This window comes from Vigna unguiculata, chromosome 7 (genome assembly GCF_004118075.2).
Source record: "Vigna unguiculata cultivar IT97K-499-35 chromosome 7, ASM411807v1, whole genome shotgun sequence".
Classification (NCBI taxonomy): domain Eukaryota; kingdom Viridiplantae; phylum Streptophyta; class Magnoliopsida; order Fabales; family Fabaceae; genus Vigna; species Vigna unguiculata.
In genome coordinates, this window is record NC_040285.1 from 34,972,008 (window position 1) to 34,992,166 (window position 20,159).

Consider the following 20,159-nt stretch of genomic DNA (forward strand, 5'->3'; position numbering starts at 1 on the left):
AGTTGATTTTATTTGTTAAGTTAAAATCAAGATTGCTTCAGTTAAAATTCGCACGAGAAAATTTCTTCATGACACAAGAAAATAAACATCCTACATCCCACCTTCTTTTCTTTTCTCTCCTTTTTTTTCAAAGTTTGACCAAATTCAGTGCACCTAAAAGTTGGTCTTAATCCTTAGTATTAGATCATGTAAATAAATATTTCTAATTATATTACCTATTTTAGTTTTTGAGGGTCATATTTTTGAAAAAACTTGTGTCTGTATTATTGTCTTTTTCAATTTAATTAGTTTACGTAATGTGGAAATTAAAAGGATAAAATAAAAAATTATAAATGTTTATTAAAGTTAAGGAAATTTACTATATTTCGTAGTATATTTAAGGCAAGTTCTTATATTCCTCAAGTCGAAAGAAACAAGAGAAACTACTTTTGACTCATTTTAAATATTTAATTAAGAGTCATTATATGCATCTTTCTTTAAAAAAAATAAAATCTGGAGTAGTGAATTTTTCCGATAAATCTTATAAATAAGAAATTTATGAAATGAATATGTGAGGAATGAAATAGGTTAGTTAAGGCAGATAGTAGACATAGCCAAACAAATCATGCGACAACATTTGTTCTTACTAAACTCATCCATTTTGTCGTCTCAAATTTTATATAAATAAATATATATTTTACTAAAGTTTTTTTTATTTTATTTATGTATTCATGTCACACACATAGAAAGTGAAACATTTATTCATAATTTATGTTTTCAAGGCATTAAATTTGCATGAGAACTTAAAGCATATATATTATTACTCATAATAAAAAGTGACATTCTATTAATTTTAGAAAAATATTATATTTTGCATATAGTTCTTATTTAAAAATCTCGAGCGCGAGACATATTTTTCAACAAAACTTTAAATACCACTTTCCATGTTATTTTTGAACTAAAACAATAGGATTATTTAATATTTTATCTTATTTTTAAGAAATTAATTAAAATACATTGATAACACAAAAAACTTCACAGACATCAATTACATGTTATTGTCTATGAACATATTTATCAATGTATATAGAATTGTTTCATCTTAACTAGTACTTTTAATTTTGAAATTCTAAAACCTTGGGTGAGCAATTTTACAAAATGTTTAAGAAAATATCATCATCTCTAAAAGGTGTATGTTGCGATGGTAATATAACCTTTTAAAAACAAAAAAAAAAACATTTAAAAATTATATTTGAAATTATTTTATTGATTAGTAATGCAATTTTTTTACATTAACAATTTAAATTTATTTTCCATACAAAGTGACACCTGTTCTTATATATTAACTAAGCAATTCAAATATTAAATCTTGATACCACTTTCAATACTAACAAAATAACATATTGACTTAAATTTGTTTCATAATACATATAGTTTAGATATGAAAGTTTAATAATCTCTAATATGACTTTATTTAAAAAATCATCGTATTGAGATAAATACGCTTTTGTATATGCCTACGTTATGTGTATATGATGATACATTAGTAATTCCTTACTTTCACAGTAAAATAGTATATTTGTGATTATCAAAATTAAATCTGTAACATATTTTATACAGTAAATTAAGAAGAATTTATGTTAAGATCGTTTTTAATGAAAATATTATAAAAATCAATAAATGTGTCATTAGATTATATAAAATTAATTGCAATATATTTCCATATGCTATTTAATATGTTTTTAATCCAAAATTTACTATGTTAATTCTGAATGTGAAAATCTGATTTTAATCGCAGAACAGTGCTGGACAAATCAAATTATCTGCATTTGACTTTTTTTTTTCCAAGAGAAAAGTTCTGTTTTGTTTTTTCGGAAACCACATTTCATGACCTAAGACAAGGCTTTTCTCGTAATTTCAAACGGTCCCTTGGAATCCGCATCTACATCCACCTTTCTGTTCACAATTTACATGTTTCATGACATTTTTTTTTTATATAAAAAAGGGAAAAGAAGCAGAGCAAGAACAAACACCTCAAAATCTCTGCACTTGTTCATCCTCAACTCAGCTACTCAACAACGACACCAACATCCTCATCCACTCCGCACACTACTTCTGTTGCCTCAAGGTCTGTCTTCTTTCTCTTCCTCTCTTTCTTCTTCGTACTCTAAACACACACACAAATCTCAAAGTATATACCCATGTTTATGTCTGTAAACAAGTTCAAAAATTGGGGTAGCGGAGGATTAGATCTTCACCTTAAACAATTGACCCAGAATATTTTTAGATTCCAACAGTTTTTTTCTGCGCCCTTTCATTTATGGGTTTCTGGAATTTGTTTGATCAAGAATTCATGATTGCGGTGCTGATTGTTCCTGCACTTGCTTCTGTTTCGGATTTGGTGCTTTCGAGATCTGGTCTGAGAGAGTTACAAATTAATTCTTTTTATGTTGCTTCGTGAAACATGAGTAATTGTTTTGTCATGGAAATTTGTCAGTTGGCGTAAGTGTCTGAGTGAAACCCGAGTAATTGGACTGGAGAGTTTAATTGAGCAAGTTCCAATTGTTTAGTCTGATTAATTTTGCATTTTCCCACTCATTTCACATCCAATTTTCATTTGTAATGATAAAGTTTTAATTTTCGAGTGAATGTGGTTTGGTCGCATAATCAACTCCACTTGTTTCTTTGTTATCTTTGGTTTGTTCGTCTTTTCTGTTCTGACATCTCTATTTCTTTATTTTCTTTTTTTCGGCTGATGTTACCGGCCGACCGAACCATGTCATCCTGACATGTAGACGAATTCTAACAATGATTCCAATGATATTGTCTATTCAAAGCTCTGTATGAATTAGAGGATTTTTTTTCTAATGTTTATGAGAATTCTGGACTAGAGTTAATGATCTTTTAGTAAAGAGGTTGTGGGAATTGTGAATTGCTTTCTGTAGATGCTGTGTTGGTGATTTAGTATTCTATTTATGCCTAATTTTTGAGTTCAGGCCGAAATGATTGAGTTCAATAACCTTTGGCCGGGGTTGTATCCATGGTGGTTCTTGATGATGAGTGTGAACTTCTCTCTCTGAAATATTTTGCATGGGGTGAAAGATTATTAGCCCTTCACATTAATCAGAACTTATGATAACAGTTAGTACTGCTAATCTAATGACTAACACTAGCGCTGGGGTGTTTGGTAGGGGGATTCTTCTAGGTTTCATAGAAATCTTGAGTAGGGAATGTTAAATGTGTTTGCTTTGTCTGATTTATTTTTAAATGTTTTCAGGAAAAAAATTTCTGGAAATATTTTAACTGTTTCTCAATTTTGGATAAAATATTCCTTTAGAGGGTTCTTAGAAATCCAAGAATCCGATGAAGATGAGAAAATTTTAGCCATACTCAAGATAACATATCAAGAAAATAAGATTACTTGGAAACTTGGTTTTTGAGAAACATAATTCATCAGTTGTTAGAAAGAAAATTTTGCATACTAGGTTCCCTGTATAGGAATGGTATCACTCTCATAGTTTTGTTGAATGGCAAAGTTGTCTTCCTCAATTTGTGACGTGTGATTAAGTTGTACTTGTATATTCCCAAAAAATGGCTCCTAAGAATATGAGTATACGAACTTACTCGTGAGCTAAAATCTTCATTTTTGCCAATGAAGAGCCTAATACCTCAGTCTTTTTTCAATTCTTGAAGAATTGAAATTTGTACCATTCTTAATTCTCGTGGCTTATAATATTGATAATCTTTATTTAAAATAAATCGTTGTATGTTTCTGCATCTATTAATTTTCAATATCATGGTATGGTAGAAAGGAGACTTGACATATTGGCTAGAAGAGGAAGGTTGGGAATGAAAAGATGAAAACCCAAAAATATATAAGCGTGATCAACAAAAAATAAGACACTAAAGAGCGAAGACCAAAATGCAAAGAATAAAAGTTGTTAATTTACAATCTAAACCGAGTTGTTTGTGAGTTTTAGTCGAGTTGGGTTTGAACTGAAAAAAAAAATTCATATGAAATTTGAGTTGAACTTCGATCAAAGTCTGTGTTTTTATCGGAACGAGCTGAGTCATTTCCAAATGTAATTGTGGCTTAGCAGGCCTAGTGGCCCAAATATATAGTGCAACTATTTTGTTTGTCTGAAAATGCCCTCTGAACATTTTTCTTGCCACCCACTTATAGTCCACATAATGTAAATTATATAGAAAAATTTGGAACAGCAATCATGCTATGTTTTCGGTGTCGTTGGTTACACTACTAACAGGGATTGTAAAGCTTGCTTGGATTTTCAGTTATCGTCTCTGTTTTTGAGTTTTTACTCTTCTTTTTCATATGCTGCTATTATTTGTTCACTCTAATGGTTTAATCTTACAACTGGTTTTTGGTTTGATTTTTCTAGGTGTTTCTTTACACCGAAATTCAGTGAGGATTTTGAAAAACCTGGTTTAATGGAGGACAACGACTCTAACATAAGGAGATGGGAGGATCTGGACATAGATATTTTGGTGAAGATTTTTCAGTTGCTTGACATTTTTGAGTTGACATCTGGCATCTCTCGTGTTTGTAGTGCATGGCGCATGGCATGCTGTGATCCACTTCTTTGGAAAACACTAGATTTGTCAATGCTAAGATCTAATTTCATCAAGATCCCATTAGAGCCATATGTTTATGTTGATGAACGATCTGATAGGACATTAACGCGATTATTGAAGATCTCCCTGGGTCTCAGCCGGCAGAGTATAATGACTTTGATCTTCCATTTCAATTTGTACGTAAGTGATGAACAGTTGACATACACCGCTGAAAGGTAACTTCAACTTCCAAAATCATTATATCTGTTTGTTAAACGTATAAAGTTAGCTAAACCATTTGAAATGAATACACACAGAAGGGTATTACATTGTCTTGTTGATTGATCAACTTTCCTTTGGTGCCTAAAACTTTATTAAGAATGGCTCTTGTGAGGCTTTTAACCCTGGATTTCTGGAAAACACTTGAAAGTTAGTAGGATGGTGTAGTTGTATTGTATTACATTTTTAGAATAGAAGGGGACAAGACAACCAATGTTGGTAATTAACACACCTTAAAATTGGAGACTGCATATGTATTTTTGTCGAAAGAGCTAATAATGTCCGTTTGCCAGGTGCCCTCGACTCAAACGGCTTGTTCTGCCAGCTTGGAACAGAATCAAGAAAACAGGAATGTGCAAGGCCATCCGTTGCTGGAAAGAGTTGGAGTCCCTGACAATGCCTAGTATAGCAAATCCACCATATATTTTGGAGGAAATCTCAACCCACTGCAAGAACTTTAGTGAACTCAAGATTATGGGGCCATGTGATGTTTTCTTTGCTTCATCTCTGGCTGCGTTTCTTCCAAACTTGAGAGTCTTGAGCCTTCGATGCTCAATGCTTTTCACGGATGTTCTTGTTCTCATTCTTGACAGCTTACAAAACTTAGAAGTGCTCAATATATCACATTGTGTTCTGATGGAAGCCCTTCCAGCTCCTCAACATAAAAGAATTGTTAAGGAAATTGATGTCACTATTCGTCAGAAGGCTTCTCGGTTACGTGAATTTCTCACATGCATGGATGACAGTTGCGTCATGTGCCAACGAACAAGAACTGATGAAGGGTTGGTTAGGTGGTACAAGTACGAGGAAGGGCTTTGGAAAACAGACGAGGTGAGGTCTCTCACACTTTGAGCAAAAGAAAGGAATCTGATAGTGATCCAGTCGTCATCATTTGTCACATTTTATGTTGTTTCATGCTGCTACCTTAAGTGTAGATCCAAATAAACAAAGTTTGATTCTTACAAATGAATGCTGTTGCACCCTTTAGGAGTTAGCCAAATCTTGTAACTGTATATAGGAATAATAAGTTTTGTTTCTGTAGTTGGTTTCATTTTGAGAAGTGTTTTCCATCATGAAAAAAATGATGAGACAGTAATTTTGGTTCTTTACAGAGTAGAGGAGATTAGTATTGGGCTATTCTTCTTTAGTTTCAACATTTACAAGTAGTCGAAATGAGAACACTTACATGTGCGGGGTGAAATGCTGAACGTTTGCATCCAAGTGTTCTCTGTCTCGGATGCTTGTATTTGGAACTTGGTCAGTGGTTTTAAATGCTGTTTTTTTCTTTTTTCCAATTGTCGTATATTCAAATTTTGGATTGAAATGACAAAATAAGCCATATACGTAACTTTGACTTTTATAATAACTATTTTAAAAACCACATATATAAAATATTACATTCTCTGAAAGTAAAAAATGAGAATGGTAAAAGTGTTTATATTCATGTTTATCGATTTCTATATGTTTACATGGAAATCACTATTATTGTTTGGTTGTATTTTTACATTTTTTTTTGTTTATTTAAATTTTTGTTACACTTATGGTTTATGTTTTATGTTTACGTCTGTTTCTTTTGTCTTGTTAATTTTTCTTCAAATACTTTACATTTTATCTTTCAGTCTTTCTTGTTGATCTTGTTGGTCTTAATCTTTACTCAGCATGTTTACGAACTTTCAATTATAGATTTCACTTTGTTCAATCATTACTCTTCATACTGAATTTCTTTTTACATTTAGAATTACTATATTCGATGCATGAGTTTTACACCGTGCTTATTTTAATGATCAAACATCTTTCATTAAAAATGTCATAAAAATAATATTAAAATTAAATTGATATTTATATTTTCTCTGTATATTTACTCCATTAAAATTGAAAAAAAAAATAAAAAATAGTCAAAATAACAAAAAATTATTTTTTTTATTAAAGTTTTCCATTTGTACAAAATTTTATCGAAAATAAATTATTAGTCCAAGATCAAGTCAGTGTTAGGAAGGCAGGACAAGGAAAAAATTAATAAAACACTAATATTGATAGATGAAATTTATTTTTAAACCCTTTTATTTGACGTGAAAACTGATTATTTATTTACTAAGTTTCATTCTTGGTTTAGAGAGACCCACGTGGATTTTCTTAATCAAAATTTTCCCACCTAATTCACAATGGGTAATAATTGATAATATATAATACCTAATATAATTTAGAAAGAGAACAAAAATGCTATGACAGGTTTATAGGTTATAAGATAGAATAAGAAAATAAATATAGTGTATAATAGACAATACAATAGATATACATAAAATTAAATTGTACGTGTATCGTGGCAATTTTATACGATACTCAAATTCAAGATTAAAAAGAAAAGTATAAATAAACTTCATAATATTTGTTAACTTATTTATACAAGTAAGCTTCAAAAGTCACTTATACAAAACATATCAAACATGTTAACAAACAATTATTTTGTGAGTGAGTCTCTCTTGACCAATTTTCCAGGGATCAAAATGGATCGTCTGCATTGTCACACTTGTTTACAATCTCAATCTCATCACATCTTAAATTAACATGTAAATAAATTTTAGATACTCACTCCATTTTCTCAGTTGAAAGTGAATATTAATAAAATTTAGTTGAATAGCCTTTTATAAATTAGATTAAATATATTTTTGTCTCAACTATTGTGAATGTTGTTCTAGGTGTTGGAAATGTATTCAATTCATTGATCTATATTGGAATCATGGTAAATGTAATTAAGAGTTATTTTACGTGAAAAAGTTGAAGATGGTGATATGCGAATGAAGGTTGTCGTGTGGAGTAGATGGGAAGATGAAGAGAAAGAAAAAGGAACCTATTACAGTAAAAAATACACATGTTTTTAAAATAAATTAATTAAATTCACAAAAATAGTTTTTGTCATATAAACAACACGTGGCAATTGCATATCAATAGGTTATACATTCCAGTGAAATGTTATTTGTCATGTTAGAAAAAATTTAACAAATGAAAAATTAAATCCATTGTTTTCTATAGTTAGTTGATGAGACAAAATCAAAATTTTGAATAAAAATCAATTTCAATTTTGCGTGTTGAAAAGAAAAATAATGTGTTTATCCTATAAATTTGTATTGCATGAGAGTTTAACACTTAACGAAATGAAAACCAAAAATAATTTTTGTAATATTTATTCTTTAATAGTATTAATAAAGTTAAATGTGTAATTGATTTCCTAAATAAATGTGTTGGTATTTTAAACCTTCTCATAAAACTTGTTAATACTAATGATGTGAATAATAATACATACATTTAGTTATAGCATGAAATTAATAAAATTATTATTTTTTACTTAATATGTAAAACTCATTTCTCTTTAAAAATAAATACCACAATCTCAGTTCTCTTTTTCTTATAATGCTTATCTTTTCTTTTCTATCACCTTAGTACATTTCTCACTCAACTTAATTTTGTTCTTTCTCTTTCTCTTATGATATTCATCTCTTCTTAAATTAGAAGTTACTTTTGGGTTCGTGGCAAAGTCCTCTTCAAATTCACCCGAATAGTTTTTTCATCCGTGTAAGTTGATAATTTAATATCAGTCGCTCAAGCAAGGAAAATTTAGCTTAAGTGAAAATAGTCAAAAAGTCACTTTGCTCTGTGTTCAAACTTTAGCGACAATCTTTAACTTAAGTGAGTGTCCTTGTAGCTTAAGTGAGAATCTCTAACTTAGGTGAAAGAGTCATTCAAACTCTTTTTGTTTCTGTTTAATTTTAGCTCAAGTAAAATTCTTTAGCTCAAGCAAGAACTTCAGTCGCTTAAATGATAATCTTTAGCTAAAGTGACAGTCGTTGTCGCTTAAGTGATAATCTCTAGCTAAGACAATAATAGTGTAGAGTTTTAATTCTTTATTTTTAACTTGTGATTAACTAAGTTAATTTTAAAAGCATGATGTATGAAACTATGCATGAATGATGTGATATTTTATGGATTCAAGTAAGATTACATATTGACACTCTAATGATCATTTAGACTCACACAGAGTATAATAATATGTGGTGAGAGTAGTATGAGGTCTTAGTTTAAGGCATAATAATGACCTCAGATTATCATGAATTAATCTTGTGTGTGGTAGGCCCATTTGCTCTACAATGTAGAGTAGTAGATCCACAAATGCAAGTTTCCCATAAATCCAATTTCATTACATGTGTCCAAATAATTGAGTTAGTGTGTCTTCTATGTCCGGTAATACATGTTGATAGTGTTTAAAGTAGCTTGATTATTATTTGCTCATTTTATTTTCACTAGATTACCCTTCTCCATGTGCTTCTGTTTTATTATTTGTCTTTTATGTCTTTTTTTTTTTTTGTAACGACAATCATCAATTATAAACATCTGTATAATTAAATCGTTGGATAACTGTAATGGTTAATCTTGTAACCTCTTTCTCGTTGTTTTTAATTATGATGTTTTCTTCGACAATATTTTTTTACATGGGACACTTAGAGCTGTCAAAACGGGTAACCCGATTCGACACGGCTCAACCCACCACGGGTTGATGATTTAGTGAGTCAACCCAACCCGGCTCACCTTTTAGCGAGTCAACAAAATTCGAACCCGGCCCGACCCATTACGGGTTGGCGGGTTAAACGAGTTGGCTCATGGGTTCACTTAATTAAAAAAAACACAATTTTTTTTATTTATTTTTCAGTCAAAACTAAATTATAATTCTAATTAAAATCTAAATAAACTTTAATACAATCCAAATACAAACCAAAATAAAAAAAATACAAATTATTTATGTGTTGGCTAAAAAAACAACCTAACATACCAAAATGTAAAGTTCAACTTAATCAAAAAACACTTATATGACCCTTTTATCTGCGGGTTGGTGAGCCAACCCGGCTCACCACGGGTTCAACCCGGATGAGCCGAGTTCTAAATGAGCCGGGTCAAAAATCAACCCGTATTAAAATTTGTAAAAAAATTTCAACCCAACCTGACTCGAGCCCGTGGTGAGCTGGGTTCCAACCCATTTTGACAACTCCGGACCACTACATAATAACATTAACTATTCTTTACTTTAACATTTTGTTAAAATGTTACATTATATAAATTTATTTTTAAAAATATTTAAAAGAATAAACTAAGCACTGATTAGATTACTTTCCTTTTTGTATTTTCAATTTATGATGCAAACTTTAAATAATTATATTTAAAATTAATTAATATATTTTGCAAGACAAAATAGTGGTTAAAACACATAGAACACGTGAGGACTGAAAACAAATATGCACATACTCTATAATAGTGTGATGTGATGGGTTAGACCTATTGTTGTCCAATAATAATGTCACATGCAAAAAAAATTAACATACAACCACTTCCAACTTGCAACTCTTTGGGTTCGATCCTTCCCTTCCTTGTAGGCTTCGTCCCCATTCTAAATTCACCTAAAGGATCAACATTGTTATTATATTAATTATAAACTCACAATATATTTTTTTCTTAAGAAATTAATAAAATGGAAAAGTTTTTTTAAGAAAAACTTTATTTCATATTTTACTATGAAGAATTTGTAACTCAATTACTATATTACTTTTCTAATACTGCCATTTTATTTTATATTAAAATTTGTTAAAGAAAATAAAAATGTTACTTGTACGATAATTTAATTAAAAAATATTAAAAATTACTACTTATTTATGATTTTATAATAAAATATAAAATTAAATATATTTTAATTTGTATACTTTAATGTAAAATTATAATTTGTTTTTATTTAAATTTTGATATAATTTTATTTTTATAATAAAAATAACTAATACAATATCATATTAAATAATATAAAAGTTACTAAATAATTTTATTTTAACAAATTAATTTTATATTTAATAATATCAAATTTTTTGTCTATCACATATTATCATTATTTACTATGTTCCTTTTAATTTATTTTACTGTTAGAGATGATTAAGATTATATCACTTATAATGGTACGTGAAAATATTTCTATTGTATTTTTTCTTCCTATTAAATCCAAAATATTATGATTTTATTGTATAATTAAAAATAAAATAAATGTTAAACTGAGACATGAATAAGAAAATTAATCATTAAATTTTATTGAACAAATTAATAGTGAAGAAATATTAAACTTGATGATATTCAATTTCTTTTTCAAATATTTTAAAGATAAAATTATATTAAAATCATTTTATTATTTAATTATTTTTAACATTATTTTGTGCATCAATTATATTATAAATAATAATTGTATAACACTCATCAATATTTTTATATTAATAATTATTAACATTAAAATTTATTTAATATCAAAATTAATTATAAACTTTTATATAATTTAATGTAAATTAATTATTTTAATCAACCACTCGCTTATCCTACCCTTATTCTATTTACATATTTAATAAAATGACATATAATTCTTTTATTATCTTACGTGTCTTGATATTTGAAAATCAAATAATTTGTTAAGACACCTGTCAAATCATATTAAATAAAATTTAATTCGTTTAAATTTATGATGACCTCACATTTCATTCATATATATATATATATATATATATATATATATATATATATATATATATATATATATATATATATATATATATATATATATATATATATATATATATATATATATATGAAACAAGTTATAATCCATTTTTTTATAATACCCTTTAGCAAGACCTGTTCAGTATTTTTCTTTACACAACTATTTGTCGTAAATCTAAGATGTTTCGATTAAAAATCTAGCAGAAAGTGTGAGAGACAATTCCAGCCAAAAAAACTATAACATTGTTTGTAAACAAAATTCTAATATGCTGAAGAAAAGTGAGCAATGAATCAAAGTGATTGCATATTAAAAACCAAAATTTAAAGTCTAAAAGCTAAAACTCATTCATCATAAAAAGAATAAAATTATTGAAAATATTATTATAACAGTGGTTAAAAACAACTACTTTATTTTAGATATGTGACTAGAAAAAAATTGTTCGCACTTAGTATTTTGCAACAATTTTGAAGTGATGTTACAGTGAAGTTATTATTAAGAATAATTATAAATTGATGAAAGAAGTGATTAATTAAATTTTTTTAAAGGTAAAAAAAGTATGGATTGATTTTCTTAAAATGAGAAATAAGCAAGTTAAAGAAATTTAATGGAAAAGCTACAAAAGGAAAACTGTAATTTAGCAATTGGGCAAAAGGAAGGTGGTTAGGTGAGAAGATAGGACAAGAAATCATGACCAAACCCTCAAACCTCAATATATTCGGTTTATTCTTCATTGCTATATATTACTATTATCAAACCAAACCAAACAAAATCATATCTTCCTTCTCTTGGTAGCCTCTTCAGAGTCTCTTTTTTTCTCTCTCTGACAATGTCTGTGCAACTCTGGGAGACCTTGAAGGAGGCCATAGTGGTCTACACTGGCCTAACTCCTTCCACCTTTTTCACTGTGCTTGCTTTAATTCTGGCCGTTTACTACGTCGTTTTGGGTGTCTTTGGGGCTCCACCGGAGCGCCCCCGGCCCCGCCACGTCGAGGAGGAGGAGATGCCGCCTCTGCGGCCGCCGGTCCAGCTCGGTGAGATCACGGCTGAGGAGCTCAAAGCCTACGACGGCACTGATCAGAGTAAACCCTTGCTTATGGCCATCAAGGGACAGATCTACGATGTCTCCCAGAGCAGGTTATTGGCTACACAAAACCCACCCATTTCTTCTTAATTTGTTCGGTGCTGTTTTGTTTCATTTTGATGTTCTGTGCTTATTTTGGGTATTTTATTTATTTTGTGTTCATAGTGAATGCCTTCCAAGTTAGGTTTTTTTTGGATTAACCTTGTTCACTTCATGTTTTTGGTATCATGCATTACTTCTCTCTCTTTAACATTTTTTGAGTTATGCATTTTCTGCTGCCCTTTTGTGTATTTCAATTTTGTGAGTTTGGGGGTTCTTTTTGCTTTTGTAAAGGTCAGGATTTTGCTTTCTGTACGTGGCTATTTCTGTTGTTAATGTGACATGTGATGAGAAGATAACCTGTTCCTCGTATATTATTGAGGACCAGTTTGTTTTAAAGTTGAGTAGAGCTAGTTTTGAGCTGTACCTGATTACAATGCCTGTCTAAAGTGTGTTTTTTGAGTATGTTGTTCGTTGAAAAGTTTGGGAATTGATTTTCTAACCACAGAACAAACATGCAAAGTACATGGTTTAAGTAGAAAATCGGAAGGGGGGATTTATAGAAACTTTTGTTTTGTGGAAGGTCTTGTTGGGTTTTTAAAGCTAAATTTCTGTCATCTCCGTCGACATTAACTTTTACTGGTAGTTGCTTTGTTGAGTGGGTCGAAGGTGAAACTTTCAGTGTTTACTTATTAAGCTCACTACATGTTTGTGTATACCTTGACCCATCTCAATTTGGGAATAATGTAATGCTCATTTTGATCTTTATTTTTATTGGGCTTAACTTTGTTTGAGATGGACTTGGATGCGTCATTGAGGAGCCAGAGTTCTGTATCATCAGCCATTTTCGTTTGAGACGCATGGAGATTCAATCAAAATCATCGTCTTTGCTACCTAACTTATCTCTCCTGGAACTTGGCCCCCTTTTTTTATACTGATGTGAAATATGTTTTCTTCATTGCATTTTCAATTAACTTTTATCACTGCAAGCCTTGTTTGTTTCTGCTGTAATGTTTTCTGTTTGGTCTGCTCCTTGCTACTTTAGCTCAGCCAAACGTTCCCTCCTTTAAGATAGCATATGCTTTTTATGGAAAAATTCAACAAACTGAAGTGGTACATGATTTCGCTTGACAACATAGTTCATTTTCTATCTGTCAAGAGTATAATTGTATAATACCGGTGATGTTTTTTTTGTTCCTTAATATATTTTAGTTGGGTCTTAACAGCACTGTTTTTATCACATGGAATTGTGTCCTTCCAGAATGTTTTATGGACCTGGTGGACCTTATGCTCTATTTGCTGGAAAGGATGCTAGCAGGGCTCTAGCAAAGATGTCTTTTGAAGAGAAAGATCTGACTGGGGATATTTCTGGCCCTGGCCCATTTGAGCTTGATGCTTTACAAGACTGGGAATATAAGTTCATGAGCAAGTATGTAAAGGTTGGAACTGTTAAAAGTGATGTTCCTGCAACTGAATCAGAGTCCACCGCAGAACCATCAGAAACAACTTCCCGTGATATTGATACTGCTCCTGCCGTCAAGCCCAATGAAGATGGCAAATCAGAAACTGGTGCTGTTAAAAGTGAAGAAACCCCTTCAAACATTGATGCAGGAAAAGAAGAGTGATGCTTGAGTTGTCCCACAATGCCCGTGTCGAAATGGAGAGAGACAAAAATATGCAGCGTAAAGACCGAGTAAATGTAAGGCCAGCTTTTTAGAAGATAAATATCCTCTGATTGTCCCTTTATTTCTTTATTTGAATATTCGGTTTTATAATAATCAACTGTGGGTAGATTTTTTAAATTTAATAGTGTGTACGTGTTATATTAGACTGGTAAGTTTTATTGAATAATATTTTTGTGACAAAAATAAATAAAGCATAATTAGTCTTTCACATTGTATGGTATAACTAGTTTATGTATGATGCAGAAACATTTTTTTTCTTGGAAATTTCTGAGTACTGAAATTCATCCGATAAAAGTTGGTGCTTTCTGTTTTTGAATGCCCGATATCTCTCAATTGAATGTATTTATTGCTTTGGTACCTAAATCTTGGGAGAAGGGATTTTTATTGGAAATACCAACAAAGAAATTAGATTGAGTAGAAGTACTAAGCAGAAGTCTAATGAAATTAAAGTAAAATAAAATAAAGCAGCAAAGAAATTGGACAGGGTTTTGTGGGGTTATACATGTCAGCGAAGAAAATGGTGCTGGGGTGCTAATGAGATGGGCCAGAGGGAAAGGTATGCAAAGTCAGGTTAAGAGAAAATAAAGTTTCATTTTGAACTTCTAGATGAGTCATTTCTCATCAATTAAATTTTGTTTATTTTTTTTTCCTCTTTTATATTTGTGTGGGTGGAAGAGGAAGGAATCTCAAACTTCAAAATACATAATGTCAGGTTAACCAAAAAAACTAATAACGATTAACATTCTTTCGATAAAAAGAAACTGCTGATATGAACAAACATCAAACTGATTTTTCACTTCAAATCTTTTCGTGTTCTCTCTCTTTTTAAAATTAAATGTTTTTTAAATTTTTGTGGTTGGTGTGATTTTTTTCACAACATTTAAACATAAAGCGTGGTCCAAAATAAGCGTATTTAGTACGGGTTGCTCTGTACCACGAAGAAATGAAGGATCAGCTTTGATCGAAAGTTTTGATCCCACATCTGTTTTAAGGGATTTAAGGCAAGTAATTGAAAGTGGAATGTTGTTGTTTTTAGAGGTGACGGAATGGATCGGACTAATCCAATTTGGTCCATTTTGCATTGGTATCTTAAAAGGAAAATGATATTTTAACCCACTTTTTTTGACCCACTTTTAACCCATTAGTTCAATCACAATTAGATTATCTTTTTTTATTTTTTTAGTGATGTGATGTGATGATCTAATGATGATTGAAGTAGTAGGTTAAAAGTGGGTTAAAGTATTATTGTCCATCTTAAAAATGATACGGACCTGATTGACCATCCGTAATAAAATTAGGGGTGACAAAACGAGTCAGTCCGGTCCATTTTGGTCTGGTTCGCCTATGGCCTCCCAAAAATGGGTTGGGTTGGGCTGACGCGCCACCAATAAACAAGCTGGATAATGTAACTGTCCCGTCTTAAGGCGGGTTGGCGGGCTGGTTCGTCTCTTTTTTATTATACTTTTTCTAACTTTTTTTTAATTTTTTTATAAATCTATTATATATATATATATATATATATATATTTATATAATACAAAAGGATTATTACTTTTTAATTATTTTTAATTTTAAACATAAAAAAAAATGGGTTGACGGGCCAGGGCGGGCTGGCCCGTTTTGACCCGCTAAACCGGCAGGTTAGGCAGCCGAGTTATAGCGGATTGGCAGGCTGAAAATTCCAACCTGGCCCATCCTTTTCTCGGCGGACTGGCGGGCCGGCCCGACAGGCCTGACCTATTTTGACATCTCTAAATAAAACAAGCTAAAATTTGTGAGTTGTCCTCCTTTCATTTTTTTTTCAAATTTTGTAATTATTTTTATTTTTTATAAATATATAAAATTAAAATTATATTTAATTGTATAAATATTTTTAAAATTTTTAATATCTCTAATAAATAAATTAAAATAAAAGAAAAATGAAAATTAAGGACATTAAGTGTGTTTACGTAAATTGTTTTACATTTTAAATTATTTATGCTAAATAAATATTTTTGAACAAATAAGTTATATTTTAACTAAGGGTACAAGTTATATTTAGTTTTATATTAAATAATTTACATCATGATGCAAGTTTATAACTATTTGGTTAGTTTAAAAAAAATATTGAAATAAAGTTAGAAACAAAACAGATAAGAGATAAACTAGTGACCATTGTTTGAACTTGTACTCATTTTGAGGGGAAATTTTTCGTATTGATAGTATATGATATGAATATGGATAATATTCAATTTTTTTATGGAATATGGAAATGGGAATAAATCTATACAATTATAATTATTTTATAAATATTTAATATTAAAAAATCAAGATTACATTTATTGTGATATTGAATATTTCATTTGTTATAATTGTTTTATAAAAATAATTAATTAATATTAAAATCGTAGAAAGTGAATACAAGTAATAGCGATATCTATTCCGTTTCGACTACTTGTCATCCCAATAAAATAAAAAAGATAATTGACTTATAAAAGTATAAAAATAAAGATAAAATGAGTTTTATTTGATGAGGTAAAAAATAAATATTGAGTTATATTTTGATACGGAGCATATTTCAATAAAATTAAAGTTAAATATTCAATATTCAACATATCAGGTAATATTTATAAATGCTAAATTTTATGGACTTCATCACTGTTTTAATTATTTGATATAATTAATAATCATGTGTATTAATTTTAAATGATTTAGATAGTTATTTGTTTCTGCTATTTCTATTTAAAAAGTTATATAAATATATTTTTATTAAATGACCACCTATATTATTTTATATTATAAGTACTTATCCATCGAATATATTTATATTATAGGAATTATTTTCAATGTTGATTGCGTGAATTTGGAAACTCCTCTCTTATTTGTTTAGGTTATGGACATAAATTTCTTGAATAATATAGAATTAGATCTTCAACAGCTCTACACCTACTCTATCCAGTCCACGGATGTTGTCAGTTTCTTTAGTCTATATAAGATCACCTTTTTTCTTTTTTTTAAGGACAAATAAAATTTTATTAACATCATACACGATTAGGCCTCAAAATGTAAAATATTGCAGTTGTTACTAATTCAGACTAGCATGGGCAAAACAATATTGGAAAATAGATGAGTAGTTAAACCTTGTTTTGGCCTCATTAGAATAATAAATAGAGTAAATTTTTTAAATAAATTCAGGTTAAGCATCTTTGTCCTTACATGAATTTTATTAAAAAAACGGAATTCAGTGTAGTTTTAGTGAAACAGAGTAAGTTTTCATTCATTGTATAATTTTTTTCGCTTACTTTAGTAAAGTTATTATCAACAATCTCAGGGAATCAATTGAAAGCAATGATCTTCTCAACTTGTTTTATCATATATTGAGTTTCTATCTTATTTCAAGTAAAATAAGTTAGTAAAAAATACAAATACTACTAAATGGAATTTGTGATGATGATGATGATAATATTGTGATAAAGGGATGAAATACGGAACTCTCTTTGTGGATCAATATTTTTTTTTGGTTTGACTCTATGATATAAATGAGTATGATGTGTCAAATTGGTCATTTTTGTAATGTTCGAGAATATTTTGAACTAAATTAGACATATTTTAATAAAAAAAAGTAAAATGACTTAGACAGACCTAATGGATTAGTCTGATACACATCAAACTTGTCGAGCACGAGTGAGAATTTTCATTCTAAAGAGTTATTGACTTTCTTCTCGTTGGACGGGTCATTCTCTTGATGGGCGACCCAAGTGAATTTGGCTTTTAGAGGTTGGGCCGCTGAGTGTGAAGAAAGAACCATTAAGCAAAAGTATTTTATTTAAAATCCAAACAGAAAAGTGATCTTGGCTGTTGGGTGAAAGTGAGTGTGTTGGGCAAATTTTTGAGAAATTTGCTCCTAGTATTTGCTCGTAGTGACTCATACGGAGTGAGTATTAAATTGAGATGATGTTAGATGTTTTGAGAAGTGATTATATTTTGATAATATCCTGACTCTTCTCATATCAGACTCACGAAGAAAAGATAGATTTTAGTATATATTGTGTGATGTGAAAAATAATCCTATCTCACAAATATTAGAAATTAAACTTGGTCATTCTCGAGGTGGACTTTAGTTTTAATATAAATCTATAATTATAGATCTTGAGAGGCAAGAGTGGGTCATGATATGTGTAAGGTCTCTGAGTTTATTCAATACACGAGTCTTCCGAAAGTTCAGTTAAATGTCTATGATGTGAGTGAGCCGTGTGGGTTGAGTTAAAAGGGTTGACTATGTTGTGTGCTAAAAATTTGATTCTCGGTGAGAATTATTGATTTGAGATTTATGATAATGATATTATGCTTAGTATATTAAATTTTTCACTAGCCCTTTATTTTCAATTATAATGTGGTATTTACCTACTATCATCATATGTTTTGCCAGTTATAATCATGCAAATATTAGAGGTGAACAATAATGAGACAGCAAAGTTTTTTACTTTTTATATATATATATATATATATATATTTTATAAAAACCTTCTAGAAAGGTAACATTTATATCTTTTATTTGAAGAACTATAATTTATAAAATTCTAAAATAATAAAACTACATGTGTGACGACAATTATATAATGTGACATGACAATATAGTAATCATGTCAATCACGCTATATCACTAATTTAATAAAAAAGTTAATAACGGAAATTTAATTTAAAAATTTAAATTTATTAATACTCAACTGTTCATAAAAAATTATTATAATAACTTAATTAAAAAGTTTAAATTTTTAAATTTAACATGAACTTAAAATATAAATAAGTCAAGAATAAATAAATTAAATTCATTGTTCAAAATGGTTTTATTAGTATTCATGGGCAGTATAAGGGAATATAACAACAGGTAAGGTTATGATAAGGCATTCATGGGGTTTTATTGGTATTTACAAATAGAATAAAAACGGTTACAAAGATAATGAAGTCATGATTATACTCAGATAATATAAAGAAGGGGTTCAATTAGGGATATTAAAATGGGCAAGGCCCGCCGGATCGGCCCGCCAGCCCGTAAAAAAAAGCGCGGGCCGGGTTGAAATTTTCAACCTGGCTTGCCTAGCCCGTCAGTTCAGCGGGTCAAAACGGGCCAACCCACCTTGGTCCGTCAACTTGCTTTTTTATTTATTTTTTATTTTGTTATGTTTAAAATTAAAAATAATTAAAAAATAATACTTTTTTATATTGTATAAATAAATTTATATATATAAAATAGATTTATAAACAAAAATTTATAAAAAGTTAAAAAAATTAAAAAAAAAAAAGACAGGCCAGCCTGCGGGCCCGCCAGCCTGCCCTAAGACGAGACGGGTTACAATATCCAGTCCGTTTATTGGTGGCGTGCCAGCCCGACCCAGCCCATTTTTGGCAGGCCATAGACGAGCTGGGCCAAAACAGGTCGGGCTGACCCGTTTTGCCACCCCTAGGTTCAATGTCCAAGATAAGTGATTTATCTTTGGATTCATCTCTTACTCACACCTAAACTAGAAGTAGTACTTACTTGAGCGTTGAATGCCTACAAGTACCGACTCTCAAGAAACGTTGCTAAGTAGGCTAAGTAGCAATTCAAAGGAAGTCATGCAAATAAGAGACAAAGGATTGAAGACTCTTGAGGTAACTCAGTTCCATACAAGAATATTAATCAATTTTAAAACAAAACGATTTTTTTTCGTATTATGATAAATTTTATTGGACAAAATTGATTCTTATATGTTATTCGAACTCATTATTCTCTGGCTTTAGCAGCCCTATTGGAATCTCTTCGTATTTAAAGTCAAGGGGACAAGGTTCTTCTCCATTCCTTATCTCACACGAAACATATAACCTAGGGCAATACAAACAAATTAAGTTTTTATAAATGGAAAATAATAGTCAGGAAAAAGGTAATTTACTAACTTTTATCTAATAGATATTTATTCCAATAACACGGAAAC

The 20,159-nt window shown here is 29.9% G+C and overlaps 2 protein-coding genes across 2 annotated transcripts; both read left to right on the top strand.

Moving 5' to 3' along the window:
- Positions 1 to 1,940: 1,940 nt before the first annotated feature.
- LOC114189784 (F-box/LRR-repeat protein At3g48880) lies at positions 1,941 to 6,120 on the top strand. The gene is made up of 3 exons (XM_028078470.1): positions 1,941 to 2,107; positions 4,380 to 4,787; positions 5,124 to 6,120. The coding sequence occupies exons 2-3, from the start codon at positions 4,429 to 4,431 to the stop codon at positions 5,680 to 5,682; spliced, it is 918 nt and encodes a 305-aa protein (XP_027934271.1). The 5' UTR covers positions 1,941 to 2,107; positions 4,380 to 4,428; the 3' UTR covers positions 5,683 to 6,120.
- A 6,023-nt stretch (positions 6,121 to 12,143) lies between these two features.
- LOC114191860 (membrane steroid-binding protein 1-like) lies at positions 12,144 to 14,417 on the top strand. Its single transcript, XM_028081299.1, has 2 exons — positions 12,144 to 12,538; positions 13,786 to 14,417. The coding sequence occupies exons 1-2, from the start codon at positions 12,231 to 12,233 to the stop codon at positions 14,147 to 14,149; spliced, it is 672 nt and encodes a 223-aa protein (XP_027937100.1). The 5' UTR covers positions 12,144 to 12,230; the 3' UTR covers positions 14,150 to 14,417.
- Positions 14,418 to 20,159: the final 5,742 nt, after the last annotated feature.

What these genes read in the sequence shown, in the direction of transcription:
- LOC114189784 (XM_028078470.1), top strand. Translation starts at nt 4,429, where the DNA reads ATGGAGGACAACGACTCTAACATAAGGAGATGGGAGGATCTGGACATA. An exon ending in TTGACATACACCGCTGAAAG is followed by an intron (nt 4,788 to 5,123) that starts GTAACTTCAACT and finishes TCCGTTTGCCAG; the next exon opens with GTGCCCTCGACTCAAACGGC.
- LOC114191860 (XM_028081299.1), top strand. Translation starts at nt 12,231, where the DNA reads ATGTCTGTGCAACTCTGGGAGACCTTGAAGGAGGCCATAGTGGTCTAC. An exon ending in TACGATGTCTCCCAGAGCAG is followed by an intron (nt 12,539 to 13,785) that starts GTTATTGGCTAC and finishes GTGTCCTTCCAG; the next exon opens with AATGTTTTATGGACCTGGTG.